At 35.2% G+C, this 15,834-nt stretch overlaps 1 protein-coding gene across 1 annotated transcript in view; it reads right to left on the reverse strand.

Annotated features, from left to right (window-relative positions):
- NDST3 (N-deacetylase and N-sulfotransferase 3) overlaps positions 1-15,834 on the reverse strand; it is a 185,950-nt gene that overhangs the window by 19,139 nt on the left and 150,977 nt on the right. Inside the window, 5 exon segments of the mRNA XM_032592910.1 lie at positions 484-654; positions 3,917-4,091; positions 8,369-8,492; positions 12,536-12,632; positions 14,874-15,056. Coding sequence (XP_032448801.1) covers positions 484-654; positions 3,917-4,091; positions 8,369-8,492; positions 12,536-12,632; positions 14,874-15,056 — 750 coding nt within the window.

Genomic DNA, 15,834 nt, shown 5'->3' on the forward strand with positions numbered 1-15,834 from the left:
GATGTGACTGGACTGCTTTAAGCTATCTAATGGAGGGGCTGAGTTTGCAATCTAGGTTGATGTCTAGCAAAAAAGAGAAGCAAAGAAGGCAAGAAGCTCATGAAAAATTCAGCAAGGTGGTTCAAAGGGAAATAATGACACTTAATTAAGAAAAACATTATTTGCCTTGTTTGGTTAAGATGTTCTCAAGCTTTATTCACAGAATAAGAATCAGGGATATGAAGCTTTTGAAGTTCTTGACAATCAGGAAGGGTATGCACTGGAAAATACAGCAGGGAGAATTATCCTGAAATACTTTTAGAAAGAAAATTAAACAGTTTGTCTACCTCTGCCTAACTATTATTCCTTGCCACAGTCTTATTATTTACAACTAAAGAGTAAAAGCCAGTAATGTTTTAATGAGTAAAAATTTCCTCTATCCTGGAGGCAAAGTCATCAACTTAATGAGATTGTAACATGATGGAAATTCTTATTGCTCAATACCTGAAAGGGAGGGAAATAAACAAGCCATCTCTCGATGTGGCTGGCATACCACCCTGGGATCAAACATCTCTTCTGCAAGGCTCTAAGCTCGGAGGGTGCACGGGGACCAGCTGAGATCACTTCGTAAAAGCTGAACTTCAGAGCTGCAGGGTCTTCATGCGATCGCTGATGCTATGATGAAAAGGTGGATAATTAAACTAACTTGAACTATAGGCATGAATAATTAAAAACCAATCTCTGCGACAAGTCTCGAAGCTAAAGGAAGGAGAGACTCACTGCTGGAGAGTTATTTGTTTTGCAATTAATAAGGGATGAAAATGTTTGCTTGGAGCATCAGGATTTAAACTTATGACACTGATGAGGGAATATTTTTGAGAACTTATTTGGCAGAGGCTGAATTCTTATTGATAGGCTTCCTTAACTAACTTTACTGAGTTGTTTCCTTAGTGTATATATTTATTCTGAATGTAAACTTTTGAAAGTTGCATTAATGCCCCCCTTTCAGCCCATAAGCAAACCATTTGTTATGTCCATTGAGTATCCATAATACACAAGCACTCTACTGGTCTGCCACAGTTTTGCTCCATCTAGAATGCAGTTTTAGATTAGAAAAGCCCTACTGGCTATTTTAAATGGAAAAACTACCTAAAACTCTGACATGTACATTATCTGAAATGCACAGCTTTTATCATATACTACCTAGCATCTAAAAGCCAAGATTATTTTACCTAATGGTAACCTTCCTTTGTGATGAATCAGAATCATTTATTGTACAGAAATGCAGAAAGCAGCAATCCAAATAGGAAAGTGTTTCATAATGGCTCAGGCTGAGGCCCATGGGTTTGAAGAAATCACCTTTTCCCTAAATTGACCAATAAATATTCAGGCTTAGTGGTAGGTTTGTGGATGTTTACCACATCTAGTTGAATAGCAAATTTGCTGCAATTGAGATTCAAATTACTACACTACAAACACTACTAGACTTTGTTAAGGCCTGCATTTTGCCAGTACAGAGTGATTTATTTATAATATTTGGGACATTTTGTTAGCTTACAGCCTTGAAACCTCCTTTTATGGTAAATTCTCAATTTCTCAGGGGCTAAGTGGTTGCCAAGTTCCAATTTTCTTTTCTCTTTGAGTCAATTAAGGCTTATTTCTCTTTTCTCCAGATACCTGGTAGAAAAGGTAAAAGGCACAAAATCTAATCAGTCAATTTACAATTTGCTGTATACTATGATTTAAAGGATGGCTGTAGGAGTCTGGCGTCAATGCTTAGTGTGGAGTTGTGGATTTCGGCTTTCCAGGCTGTCTCACTTCCTATTATGCAGATTATTATCAATCTGCCTAGCTAAGATTCCATCTGCTTTATTATGACCTTTCCCCTACTCTGTCTCAGCCACAAAACCTTTCCTGACAATCTGTTCTTCCTTTTTGAATATGGAAAAACTACTTTTGTTAAATAACAAAAGGACCCAGTGCTGAGAAACTTTATTCTCTAATATCATAGATTGTCATGAATTATCTGTTTGAAATCCTATCAGTGGAAATGGAATGTACCACTCTTACCTGCAAGATCAGAGCTATGTGCATTCACTTTAGTACAGAGAAGCAGACTTAGTTCCAACCCAGGTGCAGGGTTTCAGATAAGGAGTTTTTGGTTTCGTTGTTTTGTTTTGGTTATTACCTTTGTCATTATGTGGTATCCTTCTTTGTCTTTTGTTACAGTCTTTGTTTTAAAGTCTATTTTGTCTGATATAAGAAGCATTACTACCCTAGCTTTCTTTTTGCTTCTTTTGGCATGGTAAATGTTTTTCCATCTCTTCACTTTCAATCTGTATGTGTCTTTAGGTCTGAAGTGAGTTTCTTGCAGGCAGCATATAGATAGGTCTTGCTTTTTTATCCATTCAGTCACCCAGTGTCTTTTGATTGGACCGTTTAGTCCATTTACATTTATAGTAATTATTGATAGGTATGTACTTATTGCCATTTTGTTACTTGTTTTATAATTGTTTTTATAGGTCTTATCTGTTCCTTTCTTCTCTTGTCCTCTTCCTTTGTGGTTTGATGGCTTTCTTTCTTATTATGCTTGGATTCCTTTCTCTTTATCATTTTGGGTATCTACTATACGTTTCTGATTTGTGATTACCATTAGGTTCATATATAACATCTTATGCATATAGCAGTCTATATTAAGTTGGTGATTGCTTGAGTTTGGACCCATCTTTTTAAAAAAAATTTTTTTTTTAATGTTTATTTATTTTTGAGACAGAGAGAGACAGAGCATGAACGGGGGAGGGTCAGAGAGAGAGGGAGACACAGAATCCGAAGCAGCCTCCAGGCTCTGAGCTGTCAGCACGGAGCCTGGCGCGGGGCTCGAACTCACGGACTGTGAGATCATGACCTGAGCCAAAGTTGGACACCTAACCGACTGAGCCACCCAGGCACCCCGAGTATGGACCCATCTTAAAAACACTAAATTTTTACTTCCCCCATCTTATGTATATGATGTCACACTTTTACATCCTTTTATCTTGTGAATCCCTTAACTGATTTTTGTGGATATAATTGATTTAGTCCTTTTGTGCTTTAACCTGTATACTGGTTTTATAAGTGATTAATCTACTATTTTTATTATACATTTGCATTTACCTGTGAAATTTTTTTCTTTTCATAATTTTCTTACTCTTGATTATAGCCTTTTCTTTCCACTCAAAGAATTCTCTTTAATGTTTCTCAGAAGGCTGATTTAGTGGTGATTAATTCCTTTAACTTTTTTTTTTTTTTTTTTTTTTTTTTTTTTTTTTTTGTCGGGGAAACAATCTCTCCTTCTATTCTGAATGATAACCTTGGTTGTAGGTTTTTTCCTGAATGTATCGTGCCACTCCCTTCTGGCCTACAAGGTTTCTGCTGAAAATCAGCTGATAGACTTATGGAATTTCCCTTGTATATGACTGTTTTCTCTTGCTGCTTTAAAAATTCTCTCTTTATCACTACTTTTTTGCCATCTTAATTATTATGTGTCTTGGTGTAGACCTCTGGTTAGAAGCAATACTAGTCTAATAACAGATAAGGAGTTTCTGAATACAGCATTTCACATTTATCTTAACTTTATAGTTTCCAAGGAAATGGGGCCCTTAGTCTATTTTTTTCAAAATGCAGATGTGTAGAAGCACATATGCACATCCAAATACATAATATTTTGTTATATTTTCACTTCATTAATATATTTTATTCAATTAGTGCAAAATTAAAAAAAAAAAACTTGAGAAAGTATCTCCAGAAACAAAGAAAACTTTATCCACTTTTATGCAGATATAAAACTAGCAAATCTACTCTTTTATTGAGACCTGAGGTGGTTGCTATTGCTGCAAACCATCTCCCCTTCTTCATAGTCCCCTTCTTACCTGTTAGATTCTGTCTGTATTTTTCTTACCTGATACCAGGAATATGCTCGGTCTGAGGGGTCAATGAGGATGGTAATGATCTTTGCTTTCGGGACCAGAGAAGCTGCTCTTTTAGGAGCTTCCTCTGAGTGGAAGTAATTGGCACTCTTTTCAAACAGAAAGTCAGTGGTGACATTAGATGGGACTGGGAAGAAATCCATATACCTAGAAAAGAAATATTTCTCAAAATAAGACTGGTTTATACTCATACTCTGGTGACTGTAGATGTCACAGGTATCCCACAAATCATTTGTTTCCTAAACAAAAGCCTTTTTCTATAAGGCATCTGTTCTATACAGTTTGCAAGGGAAACGTGTATAGAACACTAATAATGTATTTTGAGAATGCTTTTCTAAATACATTTTCTTTTTGTTTTGCTTACTATCAGAAAAAAAAAAAGGTATGGGAGATAGCAAAAATGTAGACACAGAATGATCAAACTGGAACAATAATCATCCTAACTATATAAAATGTATCTAAATGCAGAAATACTTTACAGAAAAAAATGTGTGAGTGCTGAACCAAAAGGAAAATTTGATCAAAACAGATGATATGTTCAGTTCAAAGACATTCTAAAAGGACTTAGACAAAATGTTTTTAACTTCATCACAAGTGAAATAATTTCCTTCTCACTAATGTGGTGCTGTGGTTGCATTCAACTATAAAATGTTTAAGTGCAGAACAAATCTGGTGTAAACATTGCCTATTTGCTTAACATTTTTTCCATTTAGAGCCATTTATATTCTTTAGAATATTCATAAAATTTTAAAAAGTATGTACATATTTCTAAATATAAAATCCTATCAAATTTCCCAAGGTCAGGTCCTATATCCTTAAGTGGGGTGAGAATGTAAATCACCAGCAGAATGAACATAGGAATAGCTAAAGCCTTACGCACAGAAATGTAAGACAAAACAGAATTTGTATAATGTCTCATCTGTACAAAAGCTGTCAAATATAAACTGATTCAGCATGTGATAACAGATATTTCTGAGGGACTAAGGGACAACTTTTAAAGGAAAAAGAGCCTTTTTTGGAGAGCACGTGCAAATTTAACTTCTAGGGTTTCTTACATTTGATCATAATGGCTTCATCCTCCACTCCCACCCTCTTCAGTTCATAAGCCATCATGACTTTGGGCTACCAAGATAGGGTAGTTCAGTAGTTACTGAGCAAGAGAGTCATTAGCATTTCTGTGATGACTTCTTTATGCAGTACGTTGTTTTCTTTTAGTCACCTCACACGATAAAGCTTCTGGTAGGATTCCAGTTGTTAACATATTGCAAAGTTTGGCTGGTACAACAAAGTGATGTCTTGAAACTCAGGGCAGTAAAGAAATCCTTTTATGTTTTCTGGAAATTGCCTTGGTGATATGTCATTCTGGCATCCTTTTAGGGGGAAACAGATATATAAAAATTTCTGGAAAGTTTGATCTGCTGTTTTGGTGTATAGTCTATTTGTAGAAAGTGCCACATTTTAAGATATTTCTTAAGTTAGATGCTCACCCTGGTTCCAGAGATGCTAAGGTTATCCCAAGTGTCTAGTGATACCTTATTTGGTCCAAGCTTGTCTCAGCCTTGCTTATTCTGAGAAAGGCTCAGAAAATCACAAAAGAAGGGCAGAAGGTATTGAATTCTGAGTAACTTTTAGTTTCTAAAAATGGTCCCACTTTCCCAGCAGTCCTCTCTATACCTATAACAGTTTAGACCTTAAAAACCTCTTCACGCAGTTCTGGATCTTGGACATATAATGTATTGATTTTGCCTGGCCCCAGAGGCTCATGGAAAAAGCAGGGGCCAGTTCTTGTTTGCCAGTATGCCCACATTTTTCTAGTGTAGTGGCTGGCACTTAGAGGCACTTGTAAAATGTCTGATGAACAGGTAAATAAGAATTCAGCTTCATATTTTCAGGGTACAAATAGGTAACATCTGGGGAATATGAATTCAGATTATGTAAAGAACTGGTGAGCAAACTAGAGTGTAAACCACTCTAGTTAAAAGTGAATGCCTGCCTCGTTTAAGCTTGGCTACTTTCATAATATCTCACCATCTTTTTTTACTGAAAGATGTGATTTTTGCAATATTCCACATTTATTTGTTACTTGGGTTGACTGTGAGTATTTCTAAGTGATTTAACTCACAGCTAGATCAAGACATTTAGAAGTTCTAAGTGCTAACAGGATTTTAGGGCTCCCCAAGTACCAGTCCAAGCCTTCACTTCATCCCCATGTAATTATAAAAAATAATACCAAACCACAGAATATAAAATTTAAGTGTCTGTATGAATCAACATTTCTCTTGATCTCCTGATTGTAAATGTTGGCTATTTTACCAAAGATGGAGTGTTCTCATTTTCATCTGCCCTACTTTGCTTTTGTCCTCAGCTTGTGTTTAGGTTGCCTGTCAGTTAAGGCAGCCCTGGTTTTCCCCAGTTTTCTAGGAAAAGCAGTTCCCATGGATCCAGACTCACTGTGCCTGTGTTAATTCTGTAAGCCACCTTGGCATGCTGAGACCTACTATCAAACTCTTCCACTTTATGGCTCTGTGGTCCCAAAGGGACTATGGAGGTGCTGACACTTCACAGAGAGACACGGCCAGCCTGAGGACCGTGAATACATCTGACATCATTGACAGCAAAGCCAGAGTTACTGATAATAGACTGACATTTGCAGGTACTTTTGTTATTTGTGTTGTCTTTTATAAACATATAATTTGTCAATGCAAAAGTGTTTGCATTTGAGGTGTTTTTAGTGAGTTGCACTTAAAATCATTAGCTTTCTACTTATTTATGTCATCTTTTTGTAAACTGCTTAAGGGACTTTTTGTCCTGTTATAGTGCCTTATATACATTACTGACTTCTGAATAACTTTTTAAAAATTGATTATTCTTACAGATATTCTTTTTTTTAAGTTTATTTATTTATTTATTTAGAGAGAGACAGAGAGAGTGAGCAGGGGAGGGGTAGAGAGAGAGGGAGAGAGAGAATCCCAAGCAGGCTCTGCACTGTCAGCGAGGAGCCAGATGTGGGGCTGAAACTCACGAACTGTGAGATCATGACCTGAGCCTAAACTAAGAGTCAGACGCTTAACTGACTCAGCCACCCAGGCACCCCTATTCTTAGAGATATTCTTAAATCCCAGGGAGTTCAAGTATTGCATTCCTCTCCACTTTTTTCTTTTTTTAAAGTAGGCCTCACACCCAGAGTGGAGCCCAGTGTGGGGCTTGAGCTCACCACCCTGGGATCAAGACCTGAGCTGAGATCAAGAGTCGGACGCTTTACCGACTGAGCCATGCAGGCACGCCCACCCCCCCCCAACTTTTAAAGCAGCTTTTAATCACTCCCTTTAGTCCTAATGTTAACATATTTTTATTCTACTGTACACAGGCATATATATTTGAGTCAGTGGTCAAATAGCAGCTGAAGTGGTTGATGCTTTCTTGGTTCTCACAGTTGTTATTTAACACCATACAATTAATCAATATCAAGCCTTGTTTGAAGAGTTGGCAGTGAAATATATTGCAGTTAGAATATATGTAATTCCTAGTAGGTGCTCAAATTATCCTCAACTCATTTCTTTTCTTTCCATTTGGACCACACACAAGCAACTCTTGAGGGGGGGTGATACTTATGAAATTGAGATCATGCAATTTGACAACAGAAGTTAATATATAACAACCCTTTATGCTAAAATACATGCAAAATGTTTATGCTCATGCCCTAGAATTATTATAAAAATTCCATTCTTTCATATCACTTTCTGCCTAGAATTTCCACCTTAACAGCAAGACTTGCAGATATATTTTGTGATTAGCATGTTAATTTGCAACATATATTCCTACTATATTATTATATTTTGTATGTATTTGACATTTTAACTTTTATTTTTAATTTAACTATTTTCCTTGCATGGTTGATATAGTTCTTATTTCAATTCAAGACCAAAAATTAAATATTGCTGATAGCTTTATTTCACTTATTTCATTTATTTCATTATTCATGAAATATACACAAATTTCTAGTTCTATTTATTTATTTGTTTAACCTAAAATGCCAAAGCAAAATAAAACAAATATATAGAGGGACTGTAGCATCACTTTAATGCAAAGTGCACAGGAAGAGAAAGCTATGAAAGTATTTTAAGAAGAGAGAGGAATGAAATTTCTGGGTGTTACAGTATTTCTCTAACTTTGTATCTGTAATAACCATCAAAGATAATTAATGCAAATTCAGATTACATGTGGGCCTCTTGAAGCAATGAGTCCCATAACAAGGTACAGAGGATACCTCTGTATCCAAGGTACAGAGGATACCTCTGTATCCAAGGTACAGAGGATAACTTTTATTTGTGGCTACAAGCTTCTATGTTTATAAATATTAGCACTAATTTTTATACTGTGCATAGTATATATACTTTTAGATTTATACTAATAACCCATCTTACCAATCAATCCCCCTGTGGTAGTTATTTCTATTAAAGAACTGTACCTCCTCAAAGGTTTTTGGGCTGGGGGAGTTACTAAAGATGGAAGGATGCATAACCAGGAACAAATACAAAGCAGTGGTTCCTGAAAAGACAATAGAGGTTTAGAAATTAATTAAATGAAAACAGACTCCTACTATTAGCATTTCAAAGTCATTAATATACTAAGTATTGTAATGATCCAAACAGATACATATTAGTACTCCTTGAATTAAACTGAATAGATAATCAGCATTTTAAAAGAAGCATATTGGAAAAATGGAATTAAGTGTGATGTGAGAAAAGGCTTGTTGCAGGGACTAGGAGAACTGGTTTTTGACCTCATCTCAATCACTGATTTGGTCTGTGACTTGGCTTTTAGCTTGGCTTTTTTGGTGGAAAGTCGCCTGCCTTGCTTATTTCATAGACTTTCTCTGGGGATGAAAAGATATATTGAACCTGAAGATATTTTGGTATTAATAAAGCATTATATGAATGAAAGACATCATTATTTAATAGAAGATATTACATCACTAAAATCATGTAGCTGAGTTCTCCTATAAGTTCTTCCTAAGGCCTATGAAAGCTGATTAAATTTGAGACAGAATTTAAACTTTCAACACGTTTGTTTAAATTTGAATATGCTTACTTAAAAATGTGATATCAAAAATAGGTTTTTGGAAAAAAATTGTGTCCTTTCTTAGTGATATAACATAAAATTTGCAATTTGGAGAGAGAATGGCATATCACAAGTGCCCATATGGATCTGTGACTATTGGGGATCAAGAGTATGATTTTTTTTCCAAAATGAGCAATGTCATAGACTGTAAACTTAGTGTTTTAGAGCCTAAATTATGAGCTAAAGGGTACAGATTAGGTTGCTACAAGAAAAAGACAATCTGAGTTCAGTTTGTCTAAAATTTAACCACATGCTTGCTGTAATTGTAATTGTGTTTATAAAATCATACTATTAAAATATTTCTGGTCCATGTATTCAGTCTTCTTAAGGCTCTAGTTTCCACTTCTCTGCTCTAATGTGGTTTATATCATTATACATTCTGATGGAGCGGGACCTGTGAATTATACTCTAGGTCAATAATAGCTAGCAATGGTCTTCAGACATGGCCTTATAACATTTCTCTCACTTGGAGAAATTACTTTCTGATTTTGCTTAGTAATAATGTCATGTTGCCATCTGTATTAAATTTTGAATTTTCTTATCTCTCTGACAAGCTCTATTTAATATTGTGCTTAAATCTAGTATATCAACACAACAGAAAATTTGTTAAAATAACTCTGTCAATAGCAAAATTGTCTAAAACAATGAATTGAAAGAGGCAGTGTTTCTAGATTATATCTTAACCAAACTATGAACATTTTATCTATACCCATGGGTACCTGTGAGGAATGAAACATAGTAATCTATGATATACAAAATAAAAACGCTCTTCACAAGCTTGACCTAAAACAGTGGTTCTCACACTTTAGCATGCGTTAGACTAACCTGGAGGTCTTGTTAAAACACAGAGAATCGAACCCTATCCCAGAGGTTCTGATTCAGTACACTTTGAAAATCACAACTTAAAAGAAATGTGTAACAAAATCTAAAACTTATTTGGGGGAAAATGTTCCATTACTTGAAATCCGTAGTAGAGTAAAGCTTTCTTGAACATGGTGTTTAGAGTCAGGTAAATTCTAGGATCAGGATTTTATTTCTAACACTTATCAGTTGTATGAATGTGAACAAAAATATCTAAGCTGAGACTTAGTTTTCTTATTTGTGTAGTGGGGGAAAAATACTTAGCTATCAGGGTCTTATAAGGGTCAAGTAAGACAATCTGTATAAAAGTACCTAAATAGCTTCATATCTCAATATTAGTAAAGTATTTTTTAAAATAACAGCTTTTATGAGATAAAAATTCAATAATGCATTTAAAAATTGAAAAAAAAGTCTTTGTGAGGATAGGAAGTATGACCATTATAATGTGAAAAAAGAAAAGAGAATTAGTTCCTTTCTTAGATCAACTGAAAGCATTCTTTTCTGAATTTTATTTTTAAGAATTGTATTCAATCATATTGTTTGCTTTTAATAGCATGACCAGCATTAATAAGACAAACTGAAAAAATAGACATGTAATTGTTCGCATAGTCAGTAAAAGGTATAATATAATTAATCAGTGGTCAGAAAATTGTTAGATTGTGGTTTCTGAACTCTGTCTTTACCTACACTTATTCTTGGGTCTGAATAAACTGTCCTATGTGTGTGTGTTTGAATGTGTTTAATGTGTGTATGTATGTAAAACAACCACCTAATCATAGACACACACATTCAAATAACCATCCATAAAGCTTCAGTTTTATTTTTTGTCAGTTTCAACACTGAAAATATTTGAATATGCGTAAGAATATACATCTATGCAAAATTATTCAGAAAAATGCTTCTGATGAAACTAAAGTTAAAATGAAGCTATTTAATTTTTATGTAACTGATGAGAAGATATGTTTATCCTTTTAAAAAATCAACTTCATAAAATATTGATATACATAGTAACATGGATGAATCTCAAAAGCATTATCTTAAGTGAAAGAAGTCAAATGCACAAGACTGCACATTTTACTCTTCCATTTATATGAAATTCTAGAAAAGCAAAACTATGGTACCAGAAAGTAGTTTCCTGTGACTGAGGATGGGGGAGGGGCATTGACTGCAAAGGCACATGGGTGGAGAAACTTTTTAGGGAGACACAAGTGGGGTTTTTTTGGTTTTGTTTTTGAGACAGAATGTTGTGGTGGTTACACAACTGTGTACAATTGTCAAAATTCATCAGAATTTTCATTTAAAATTGGTTACTTTTAATGCATGTAAATTATACCACTACAGAACTGGGAAAAAAATTAGTTTCCATAAAAAGAGATAAAAAATTTTCTTCCAAAGGTAAATGTCATATATAATTGTAACATAAACATTTGGAAACACAACTGAGTTTAAGATGGCAAGTACTGATTCTTCCATCTGACCATGATTTTTAAATGTCTGCACATCTAGCATGAAACAAGAGGCAGACCTTCCTGCAGGGCTTTCTGGAGCGAACTCGATATGCCACGCTTCAGAGAGACATGATCAGTAATGACAGTGGGAGTTCGCTGAAAAGACTTTACTTTAGATATTTTTCTAGCTGCCTCTTGACTTTAAAATACATAAGGCCAAATGAAATAAACAAGGACAAGAAAAGTATTTATCATATTTATTATTGTTTTCAGATTGATATTGGCAAATGGGACTAAGAGAAAATGAATAGGCTAACCTCTATGTGTACATTACATAAAATTTTCTCCAGTTATTTTTAGAGAAATGAGGAGACGGAAGGTATTCCCCTTAGAAAGGGATATGGTTGAAATGTCTGTTTTCTGTGAAGCCAGAATCCGAGAGCCCCAAATAATTTATCATGCAGGAAAGAGCATGGATATTTGGCATTTTAAAGCTTCCACTGGGCTTCATTTTAATACTGATTCTTAAAGAAACAATAAGTTTATGGGGAGAAAAAATTGCATGCCAATTTAAGAAAAGGCACAAAAATTGCATGCCAATTTAAGATTTCTCCTGGGTATGAGTAAATGCCTTTGTTAGCACAAAGTTTTGTTTATGTCTGGAATTCTGCTTGTCAAACATCCTTTAGATTTTTAGAAAACAGTCATCTCTGCAAGAAATAGTTTAGAGATAAACTATATCAGGAAGATGGCAGGAAGAGGCTGTTTTTCTGGAAGGGATTTATTATAAAGAGTTATCGATACTTATATGTGTTTATCTCGACTTTTGATGAAATCCTGTCAGTCACTTTTTAAACATGTTAAACATTTAAAAATGTTAACATTTTTCAATTAAGGTCTTTGGCAAAAAAGGAATATTTGCTACCAAATTGCTGGATATTCAAACAGTGTGACATTTATTTTCATCTTTTTCACTTTAAAAAATTCCTTGACAAGCATTTAAATACATTATCAAGCTAAACAAACATTATGTCAGAGAACCAATGTGTTATTCATCCATCAGTATATATAGGAATTTTGAAAACTCTTTATGACAAGAACTCACTGTCTAGTCATCAGGAATTTTATACTGTTTGGTTAATGATAACAAAAAGCTCTCACCAGTTTTCTGGGGTCCTATTACCAAGAATTTTGGTAAACGATCACAGGTTTTTTCTTTAGACCAAATGTCTCTGTGGCGTTTGTCATCACAAGGATTCTAAATGGGAGAAGAATACAGAGATGTATTTTTTGATAAGTGGCCACTATGCTAGAGTTTTTCAACTTCTGTCCTTGAAAAGATATTCCAGGAAGCAAAGCTATGCGACTTCTTTTAAATGAAAGCTTTGAAGTGGCATCATGGAAGCTTTCAAGTAACCCTTTCCATCCTGAACCCTTTCCATCCAACCCTTCCATCCTGAAGTTGAGTGTCTACTGAGGGGTTGGGGGGAGGGGAGATAGCCTCATAGCACTGAGGATTTAGTATTTTTTCTGCTTTTGGCCGTTCTACATCTTAATTGTATGTGTGTGTGTGTGTGTGTGTGTGTGTGTGTGTGTGTGTGTGTACATGTGTGTGTTTTAAAATAGTGAGCTCCAATGTAGTGTGGGGCAGGGACTGTGCTTCCTGCTAACCTAAAAGAAGATACACTCTAAGCATTCCATAAGTAATTGAAATACAATGTGTAAGATTTTTATTCTAAATAACTTTGAGCTGTTTTGCTGTGCTTCAAAGAGATACAGATCAGGCCATAATGATACTATTTAAAGAGACAGCAGATTCCTTTCAGATATGTATTACTATAACTTTGCAGAATATGATTCTAAAAAGCACTAAATTTCAGCAAAAGGGTAAAATGAAGGTGAAATACTATCCTAGGGATCTGCTTTTGGTGTATAGTACATAAACCAAACCCACCATGCAAGATGTATCTAGAACATCCTTAATTTCCACTGCAAAGTGCTCATTATGTGAAGACTTAAAAGTTCCCTTTAATACTACTTCAGATATAGGCAATCAGGACAGCACTTCTATGCAATTAATACTACAGATATGTGCAGTTAAAGGAACTTTCTGCTTATTTACAATAAGCAACAGATGGTATGACTAAAGTAGAGGGTATTCTTTTTGGCTGCTGTTAAAAAAAAGTTGTTTCAAACCTGTCACCTGAAATAATAATGATTTCAGTTTAAAAGTAAGGTGTTAAATCAGCAGGAAAATTGCATGTCTTTCCAGTGGCTAACATTTGGTGATATTATGCAGTGGTTAAGGAAGAAAGATGTGCATTATAGTAACTGCAAAGTACTATATAGTGATAATTCCACAACCACTGACTTTCACATACTGAAATGTGTAGTTATGTCTCTTCTTGGAGTTACCTGTTTGTGTTCAGGTGGTAATTAGCTCATGTTCAAAGCTGAATGCATTGAGTATGTAGTTCAGATCTTGCTGCAACCTTCTCCTTCTGATGATTGTTATTACTGTACCATCAGCTCTATTAGCAACTCTCTAGTAGCTCAGTAACTCTCATTTAGAACAGTACTTAAGAGCACAGCCTCTGGAGCTGGATGGCCTGGAACTGATTCCCACTCTGTCACACAGTGGCCTTGTAAAGGTGTCTTAGCATTTGCCTGCCTCAGTTTCTTCATCTATAAAATGGGGATCATAACTATACCTACCACACAGGGTAGTTTAAGGATTAAATGAGTTAACATATAAAGAACCCAATGTGACACATAATAAGCACAAAATAATTATTTGCCATGATTATTACTTTCCCCAGAGTACGGAGTAGGCAGTTTAAGTTCAAATTATGTTTCTGCAATTCTGGGACACATGAGAATGTATGCTTTGAAATCTGGGTTATGCCTAGAACAGTTTGCATATGCCATGTGTGTGTGATATTTTTTCTATAAAGCGCAGTAATTTTGCCACCAAACACTTTTCCCATATCCAAAGTAATTCCCAACTAATACTTTTGAAGGCTGCCCATATTCTCCAGCTGCTGGTGTACCCCGTGGTTTAGAAAGCAGACGTCAGTTCTGAACTCTTCTCCCCTATCCCTCTGATGTTATTTAGTCATTAGAGATATAAGATGTGCTCTAGGAGGACTAGCTGGCTACTTGCTTAGCATACAACCTACTTACCATTCTTCTACTCTTTTCAGCCTATTGCAGTCTGCAAATTGTTCCCCCTCTCTTGACTGAAAACATGACATCCATTGAACCCCCCACTGAGCTTGTAGAATTTCATAATTTCTAATGGGCATAGGAACAGAGAATTTGGCCCACTACGAAGCAATAATACAAAACTGCAATTCAGGAGGAAATAGTTTCTCAAATCTACCAACATTTAAAAAATGTAGCCCCCTCCCCACCCCAGATGCCTTCACTTTTCAGATAGGATTATATAAAATTTGTTTATGGAATTACTTAATTATACTAATTATTGAACAAATATTACCTGCCAGAGAGGGTCTTTTTGATCGGGAAAGAGCTCAAAATACTTGTGAGCCAGCTGCGCTGGAGGCAGAGTCTGAAGTCGCAGGTTCGTCCAGGTCTGCATGAAGTTGGCCAGATTAACAAAGGTATATAGTCCCAGCCGGTCATTCCCATAATTGGACAGATGTGTCATGAAAATGCTGATCTGAAAAAGGCAAATGAACTTCAGTGTAAACACAAGTTATTTCAACCCTAGGGGGAAGTGCAATCATAGCAATGCTAGTTTTTAAGTGGTCTTTGCACAGGGTTTAAATTCATGACATGTTTTGGAACTGTGGACATATCCCAGATACTCTCATTATATTAATGCATATTAGAAGATGTGTTATTAGTAAGACGTGACCATTTTTTTTCTGAGGTTTTAACATATTTCATAATAAAAAATGAGTCCAACTGCCATATATCCATGTTGGTGCAATTAGTTGGATGCTGAATAATGTCCTAGATGCTCATGCATAATGGCTTCATGTTATGCGACCTATTCATACTTTGCGGCAGCAGAATCTCTGGAGGTTGGGATTTTATAATTTGAGTCTACTTAATTTGGCTTTTAATGTAGTACTTCAAGTTAAAGAATATAAATAATCAATGTATCACCAATATTAGCATTAAGTGAATATCCTCTGATTTGTATTTATTAAAGGCCATAATTCCAGAGGACTAGGGACTAAATTTTTACTAAAATAAGTATTAACTATTTTCCATCAATAACACTGTCAAACCCTTTTCCATATTCAGTGAGTATACTATTTCCAGCATCAAATACCTCCTGTAAGACAAATTTTCAATGTTTGGCTAGATAAAATCAACTCTTCCTATGGAAGCAGCTGACCTAGATTGAATCCATGCATTGAAAACAAAATCACAGTGTTTTCTTTATAATAAAATAAATGTAAATTCTGTAGGTTTGATTAAATTGGTCT

This window comes from Lynx canadensis, chromosome B1 (assembly GCF_007474595.2).
Source record: "Lynx canadensis isolate LIC74 chromosome B1, mLynCan4.pri.v2, whole genome shotgun sequence".
NCBI classification, from domain to species: domain Eukaryota; kingdom Metazoa; phylum Chordata; class Mammalia; order Carnivora; family Felidae; genus Lynx; species Lynx canadensis.